This window comes from Morone saxatilis, unplaced genomic scaffold (genome assembly GCF_004916995.1).
Source record: "Morone saxatilis isolate NCDOM2014 unplaced genomic scaffold, NCSU_SB_2.0 Contig11, whole genome shotgun sequence".
NCBI classification, from domain to species: Eukaryota; Metazoa; Chordata; class Actinopteri; family Moronidae; genus Morone; species Morone saxatilis.
The window spans coordinates 21,928,064-21,937,176 of NW_023339663.1; the positions used below are offsets into that span (position 1 = coordinate 21,928,064).

Consider the following 9,113-nt stretch of genomic DNA (forward strand, 5'->3'; position numbering starts at 1 on the left):
AAAGGAGACTGTACAAGTGGGAATAAATTATGCTGATTGCTGGGACAAATTTATGGTTTTGTTCACCTCCAGCATATCTATTTTCAACTAACATCAGCCACCAAAACCAAGGACAATGTCTAAGATTAGACTTATGAAATGTCACAACTGTTATTCTAAACAAATATGTGAGGTATTGTGAGCTACTTTGTACAAGACTATCCTTTCTTGAGTTACTATTTGCCTATCAGATTGCGCAATCAACAGCGTATACAATGGATACATGTGTGCTTATGTCAACTGTGAATAAACCCCTCTTTTAGGTTATTTCCAACTGTTTACAATTTGATAACAGATACATGAATGTTGATCATTCATGCACTGCACTGCCTCCCTACTCTATACTGAGATCAGAGTGGTATAGCTTATTGAGCTGTTACACCATATTGTAGATTCTGTTCCCCCCCACGACTTCTCCCTGAGTCAGCCATGGCAACGACGCCATCACAAAGCTCATCTGCAGGGCTGGAACTGCCAAGCTTTCATCACGACACTTCCAATCACTCCTTTCTCACCAGAAAATGGAAAACACACTGTATAGTGTACATGGTAACACAGGAAATATTACATCAAATACTGTGCACTTGTAAATTGCTCAATACTGTCATATGCACACAGGGTGCACAGATGTGCGAGACACCTCCTTTTTTCCTCCTTCGGCCTATCCATGACAGAATTAAGAGAGACAGTGTATAAACAAATAGACATAAGGGCACGTCTCAACACACAAGGTAGGTTTATTTGAGCAGGGTTTAGCATTCCAACAACATAGTGATAAGAAATGTTGTGTCTACTATGGCACTGGTTGCTGTGGTTACGTAACTACAGCACGGCTGGCTGAGGCTGTGAACAGTCAATCTGGTGACAGTGAGTGGTAGAAATTTGTGTGATGTTACTTCGAAACATTGCACATGTACAGTTATACAAAGGCATATTCATATTCCACTTCATTGTATATATTTTATTAGATCTTTATTATATTTTATTGTATTTTATTCTTTCTCTACTCTTTGCACTACATTTTCATGTGCGGCTGAGCCAAATTTGAATTTCCTTTATGGGGGGATCAATAAAGGGACATTTTATCTTATAAAATATCGATAATAAATACCTAAAACCTTGCAAAAAAAAATTAAAAATCCCATCTACGCAATGCGATAGGGTTGAGGATAATCTACAAAATAATATGAACATAATTTAAATTTATATGGAACTTTTCCAAACTAGGATGGACAGTGCATTAGAAAAAGACAAACAAAATTGAAATTAAAGTTAAACAAAGGAACAACATTATGATGATAACATAAGCTAATGACAGTGATAAATGTAATGTGCAATTGATGTAAAAGACACCAAAAGCCCTATGTAAATTTTACTTCATTACCCTAAAATTATAATGACTCTCTGCCAGGCGCCATCTCAGGCCATAGTCAGATCAAGTTTCCACAATTTAAATTATAGATTAAAGTGCAGTTCAACAAAGGGCACTCTCACTGGTTGCTTCTTTGACACCCTAACAACAGGACAACAAACTAATATCTCTTTAAGGGAACAACCCCCTCATCCTTTTTGATCCCCTCTACATAGAAACAAGCCACTGAGGGTACCAAGGATGATTTTGCCTTACCATTACAAACTGGGTACTATATACAGAACAGGCTGCAAAGACGTTGTATTATACAACATATATTATATAATTATTGTATGTTGTACTCATAAAAGGAGAGAGAAAATGGACAGAGGATGGCAAATTATAGATGGAAAATGTGAAAATGAACGTGTGGGTGGTGCAACTGCAACTAAAGACACATTCATAGTGGCCCTTTATGAGTCTCTCAGAGGAAAATCAGTAACACTAGCAGTCTGACCTCCTCTTATTCATCACTTCCTAATTACAAATGCCTCATGGTGGGGGATTCCGGGCAGAGCCACTATACCAACGCGCTCCTTCAACTGGGGCTGCTGACTGATGATGTAACACTTGAGTCAATGGGGCAGACCAGTGTTGTACGTGAGCTCAGTCACATACAACCACTGCAACACACAACCACAGAGGCTGGAGGCAGGCATCTGAGTGGGTTGAACCACAGGAAAAGACTGCAGAGGGGAGGAAAGACTCAGAATGATACCATACTGTGATGCATGATTCATTTCTTGTTTCATTCATTTATCATTTCTATCTCAGAACTAACACTGATCTGGCAAAGACATCACTATGCGGATGATGAGAATAATAAATAGTTGATAAAAAAGTATTTTATACATTAAAATTATTAGTTGTTTGCTGGTTACAGCTTCTAAAATGTGACTATATGCTGTTACCCCAGCCTGCTGCATATTTTTAATCATCAATTAATCATTTTGGGTTATAGTAACTTGCATGTCTGGACAGTGAACTATCTAGACATGCAAATAGCAGCCATTCATCAAAACTGTTCTGCTACATTGGAGCATGACCAATGTAGATATCACAACTTCACATTTTAACGCAATTCTTAAGACAACGCAACACAGACAGTTGCAATTGCAAAATTAAAAAGGGGATGTACATTTGTCTTGGAGGAAAAACTTGAGATTGCGTTTCGAGCATTTGCCCTTACAAGCTTGCCAACATGCATGGACTACAAATGAGATGCATGTCCAAAAAATTGTTATGTCGAATGGCAGTAGTACTAATAAATCAAAAGTTTTCTCCTAATACAACAGAACATAGCTTGCACCAAAAGCTACTGCAAAAACAGCACAGAAATATGTTTTTATAACAACTTACCACTTATGCATTACATCTGATATCATCATCAACTAGAACATCAACACAAAACAACACATTTATGCATATGATGGCGTGTTCTTTATACTATGACAGTTTTCTTCAAATTAAAGTTTTGAAAATCATCATAGAATGGCAACAGCTGTATCCTGATACGTATCAGTGTAATGAAATGTCATCCTCAGGCTACTCAACCTTAAATACTGTACCCTCAGGGGAGGATATTTTTGAAGCCATTAGAGGGAATGTGGCTGGTAAAAGACATAACTGATATAACTTCACCAAGGGCAGTAATGTTTTGGCCTGTCTGATCCAGCTAGCCAACTCCTGGTCATGATGGAAAAAACAAAACTACATCATTGATCAGATTGGCTGGCAGACATAGGTAGCGTGTCTGACCCCAACACAGCCAGTGAGCAGCCGCCACAAGCCAACAGCAGCCACAGTAACCCTGACACAGATGCAGGGCTAACTTTAGAGCTGGCTGCTAATAATCCTCTCCAATCCCTTCCCACCACTTCTACCTTCGTAACATACTCTCTCGTTGTAACATACTCTTAGTCACCATCTTCTCCTGTCTTCACAAACACTTTCCTTATTACTTATCTGTGAAACATGCCAGTAAAATCATTAGCAGTCATAGTAGCAATGCTCTCAGGGTGACATGACATTTAGTATCATCTACTATGGATGTGACGTAACACTGGGCTAATCCAAGTTGGCTCACAGAGACAGTACATGGTTTCTATCAGTCACACTCACTGCAGGTTGCGCTACATACCCCCAGTAGATCTTCCTGTTTCTTCTGGGGACAAACAAGCACGTTACTACTAATAACCTCTGCAACAACCCCAGTGTGTTGGAGCTTCCAATGCCAGCGGTCGAACTTCTTCCTGCAACAGCAGCCCAGGCAGAACTGACCGCTGCAGTGCGCGTGCCAACATACGACACTTTCAGGAGCTCAAGAGTAAATCCATTCAATGAGGATAAAGGACATGGAGAGCGCCTGCTGTGACCGAGCAATCGCCATGACCTGATACAGTGGATGTACATGAGACTTCCACTACTACGACACACCAGAGCGGTGTCACACTGACGTTACTACCAGCCTTGGTCATACAACCCCCCAGGTCTAAAAATTGAGTCATGGCTAATAATAGCGCACAGCATTTCTGTTTGTAGAAATGTAATACACAGAATGTACGATGGCACTTACACTATGTAGGCCTGTAAATTCCCAAAACATACTGCATGGGTTTCAGTTGAATGAATGGTGCAGAACGCTGTGCATATTCAGTGAATTTTAAATACATACGCTAAACATTTTTGGCAACATTTTTTAACCCAAGCAACTCACATTAAATTGAGTGCATTGACCCTGTGCCATAGGGTTTTGTCACTGCAGTCAAGTGTGTCTGCAGTGGCAAAGGAGTATCCATAATTGGCAGTGTTCCAACCATCTACGTAGCATTAGTCAGCAAACATGCAGCTGTGGTGGGAAGGGAATGCATGAGAGCAGTGCCAGCTGCAAAAGGCGTAGTTTACTGCACTGACCACTGGCTTAGCTGCAACTGGACTACCTTACCTCAACAGCAGGTCGAGGACACTTCCATCCAGAACAGAAAAATCGCAGTTTTGCCATCTATCAACTGGACGTCACAATTCATTATCATTTTTGCAAATGGCTGGTTACCTGCCAAAGTGCTTCTTAAAGTAGAATAACAGCCACAGCTAGAATTCCAATTTGACACTGTATACTTACAGTGCGATGACTAAGTTCCAGACTCTAGACTTTTAGGTAAAATTTACAGACTCATGAGAGCAATGGAATAATAATAAAAAAACAAAAAACTAATCCTCCAAAGTTTTCTGCTCCTAGTCAACAACCTAGGTTTAAGTAACAGGCACTTCCCTTTGTTGAGCTCATCAGCTCAACATTGACATTACGGCCTGACTGGTCCTCTGGGATAAACTCCATTTTGTCAAGAGGGCCTTCAGCCAGGAAGGACATAGCAATGACAGTGTTTCCAGAATTTTGCCAACAATTATTTCCCTCAACATAAAGCATAGGCAGGCTATACCCTCCTGCCTATGCATATGTCGTATGACATTAGACTTTAATATGCCGATTCAGATAAAGCCCTGCCTTAGTCATATCATCTTTTCTATTTTAAAAACAAGGCGTAGTGATCACTTTCCAAGGACGACACAGTTCAAGCTGTCAAACAGAGAGCAAAAAGCCATAACTACCTACAACAGACCTTCCTGCCCATGTATTCAGTGTCAACAAGGCCTATTATCTGTGGCACCACTGCAGCAAAGTACTGCAGTGAAGCTGATATGACAATGCACACATTTCAAACTACATTTATCATAGGATGGTTATTTCCCACAACCCAGAGAACGATTTACAGGTCTATTATAAGTGTTTGAGAAATATGACAGGAAAGACGGATGAATAAAAGGATGAACGTGACGAATTTATCTACTGACTCTGCCATGTGAAGGAATACGACGATAAAACAGAACTTCAAATAATCAATGGGAGTTTTAGCTTTGGTGCATTCACGTCACCAGTTAAAACGTATCGTTATTTTACTGTAATATACTAAAACGCACAGCAATACGGTGCATACGATGCGCTAAAGGTCACGTTCTCATCGTGCGTCACATTTTCCTGATCTGGAGAAGTCACAAAGCCTGACCAATAGGAGGCCGAGAAGACGGAGCGACCACACCTACAACATGAGGCAACAGGAAGCGATTCTTCAACGTTCAACACTTCACGCATCACATTTCATTTCAACCACTTTACATGTGTTTGGAGATAAAACAAGTCTACGCCGAGTTAGCCGTTAGTAAAAGACGTGCACGGTCAAATTCCCTCCGCTGGTCCATCCAACTTCACTGCATTTCAAATCACTACGTTGTTGAACAAACACCAAACACGTAAAGGATGACTAAAATGGCTTATCTAAAGCTCATCACACAGTCCAGTTCTACTGGTATTATAAAACATGGTTCCGAAAATACAAAGCTATATAGTAAAGAGTGGAAACAAGCCACTTGTGAGTCATATATTCATGACTTACCAGCGCGCATGATGTAGCTACATATTCAATAAAACACAGAATGGTTTAAAAGGCAGTAATGTGGCAGCGCAAGTGTCCCAGAGTTATCAGGTCACTTCACTGGATCAGAAATCAGCCCCTGTTAGAGATACCCATCTTACCTCGCTGAACAAGTGCTTGAGCCGATGTAAGTGCCGTAACAGTGAGACCAGCTCAAGGTGATCTTCCTACTCCTTTACTCTGCGGAACTACTTTGTAGAGATGCTGAGACATATCCTTCCGAGAGAATATAGATAAATGAAAATGAATACACCGTTTTAACACATTTATACCAACCGCACTCACCACACACTACTCAAATATGTGTTTTATATCAGTATTACTCTTAGGGAATGTCAGAAAATAGTAAAAAAGTAAAAAAGTCGCGGAAGGATACGGTGATACGCGGTGACAAGGTTATGAACCAATGGGAGCGCGTGAATGCATCAGAAGCGCATGGAGTCTGACATGTGACTGAGGATGGTGTGCTGCAGTTTCCTGACAAACTCAGTGCTTAGGTCGCTTTAGTCGTTCAGTGTTTGTCCATTTGAATGGCCCCTAATGACATTCAGATAAGTAATCAGTCATGATGATTTTATGATTTTGGCTCCATTATCGTGCGGATGAGCAAATCATCGGCAGCCGAAATGGTTCATGGGAAGCATCATCAAACGTCGACAGTTACCTAACATTGCAGGTAACTGTGTTAAAGGCTACCAAAGTAATGCTCGCCCCAATATTTAAATCAAATAATGCAATAATGAGGCTCAGATATTCTGTACTTGTAGCTCTGAGCCAGTCAGTGAATTAAAGGATCCTCGTGATGTGCTACTACCTTGCTACTGTGCAGTGTTTGAGCCAATACCTCCATCTAGTGATGGAAAACAATATAACAGATTTGAGATGGGTTTTTTTAGTTATATGCATGTATTTACTTCATATTGAGTATAAGAAAAACACGTGCTTTTTCATATGTATTAGGTATAGTTCACATAATTTATTCTACATTTTACTGACTTTACATTTTTAAAATGAGGCTACATATTTCAAGTAGCCTACTTCCACAACCAGTATGGCTATACTAACACCAGACATTATACAACATACAAATAAATCCACTTCTAGCATTGCTGTACTATTACTACTACTGTTGCTATAACATCATTAAATATTGTAATAATTATTATTTGATGAAGACACCCTAAGAAACTTTGTTGGAGACACACACAACATCACTGTGTTGTTACTTCCTCGGGATGATGAGTGTAATACCATCACAGTGCTGATCAGCTGTGGTATATTAATGGCAGTATCTGCTGTTTGTCCAGTGCAGACAGCTATGTCGCAAATGTTCCCCAGCATGATTAATTCTGTTGTTGTGATAATCAGCTCTGCCAAGGAGGTGGCAGGCAAACTAAATCCCTGCTGCAGACACAACTGCCTACCATATCTCAACCATAGTGAGATTAAAATCTTAACATTCAAACTCTGCAACAGGGATTCGACAAACTAATCTGGCAAAGATGCTCCTCAAAGTACTATTGACTTTGCAGATACAGAAAATGCTACTCTTCACCCCTCCCGTATTTCCTGTGGACTACTGTAAGGGTGCACTTTTCATTGGATCGATGTTTCCTCCCCTTCTGTCCCATTTTGCTCTCACCTGTTCACAGCTGTGGTGGTGTTAGCACTGCTGCTTCCACTGCCCATGTTGCTGTCTCAGTGGCTGCTGGCAGCCTCTGCCTGGATCCACTCCACTCCGCTACCTAAGGCCAATGGACACACCTGTCCAGGTGAGGGACAGATCCGCCGTCCAGTCACCCTGTCCACTGGTCAAGCCCCTGGCTGTCAGTCAGTATTAAAGGCGGCTAACCCCTGGGCCACGAGGTACAGTAAGACACTGTGGGAATATTCTCAGATAAATCTCAGAGATGAGCAGATATGACATCCTAATGCTTTTGAATGTATTGTTACTGCGCGAGTACAGAAACTGATGCCTATGAATATAGATACGGGGAAAAACAAACAAAAAAGTGAAATAAAGCCAACTTCATGAAGGCCCACAGAAGAACTAAAATAGCACAGTTATGTATTGATTACATTGTGGTCGTAATAGGATAGAAAAAGAAAAACAAAGAAAAGACATAATAGATGTAAAATAACACTAATGGGACACATTAGTAATACATACATAATCAGTATTAAAAATAATGTTCTCCTTCCATAGTATGACATTTGGAAATATTGGAAGATCTGTGAAAATAACACATATTCCCCTAGTGCAAAATGAAATGAGACACAATCAAGACAAATTACCTTTTGCTTTAGTGGAAGCCAAGCTTTGAATTTTACTTTAAAGTAGATAAAGTGTGTTCTTAGCTGACAAAATTAAATATATGCAGGTTAATTATTATTCAGAGAGAGACATTTTCAGAGAGTTTAGAATTTAGAAAGTTCCAATTATGTTGCAATTTTTATTTTCAGCTGTATCCTGAAATATTATCTATAGATTGTTGTTGTACAGTGATGGACGGTTGCACTGTCGGTGGATGGTGGGGGATTGTTCTAGGGCTACTACTATAGTGAATTCTTCATTTGAACCTGGAACTCCTATTGATAAACAAGAAGTATCAGGCAGTATAACAGTGGTTGACAAAGCAGCTATGGCATAATGTCAAGTTGTTCACCATTTTATATTTTGCCATTAGGGTGCCCTTTAGTTTGCCTTACTGTGTGCCTAATAAAAATTTGAAGATCTTATTTTTCTCTTCGTCTCTCGACTGCAGCCACACACTGAGCAGTTGCCGACAGTTGGCTTAACACCTGTTCATTAATCTGTCCATTCTTTAGGTCAGTTCTTAAATAGATGCCTTGAGATAATAAGGGTAAAGACTGATTAGCTCAAAAGCCTGTGCTTACAATGACATGGTTTATTGTGGACACAGCAGATGTGATATTTTTCTAATGTAATATTATTTTTTTAAGATGTTACTGAAATATAACTAGTACCATTGTCATATAATTTGAATGTTAGATCGATTAAGTCTATGTATTGCTGCAGCTATACAGCTTGCAGTGCAGCTAAAGTGTATCATTAAGCTTTTTCTAACATCTATATTATCAATTATGCATTACGTCTTATTCACATATACATTTACATTAAGAACCACCACCCTGTCCCTCCAAAATTGTAC

General features: G+C 39.8%; 1 protein-coding gene across 3 annotated transcripts in view; it reads right to left on the bottom strand.

Annotated features, from left to right (window-relative positions):
• Positions 1–6,194, bottom strand: part of pkma (pyruvate kinase M1/2a) — a 16,470-nt gene extending 10,276 nt beyond the window's left edge. Inside the window, exon 1 of one of the 3 annotated variants that reach the window (XM_035682536.1) lies at positions 6,042–6,194. Coding sequence is in view for 2 of the 3 variants with exons in the window: in XM_035682535.1 (XP_035538428.1) it covers positions 3,591–3,862 (272 nt within the window). In the remaining variant the exon portion in view is untranslated. Of the gene's footprint in view, positions 1–3,590; positions 3,897–6,041 lie in introns of those variants that run through there. The other 2 variants (XM_035682535.1, XM_035682534.1) reach the window with 2 other exon arrangements.
• Positions 6,195–9,113: the final 2,919 nt, after the last annotated feature.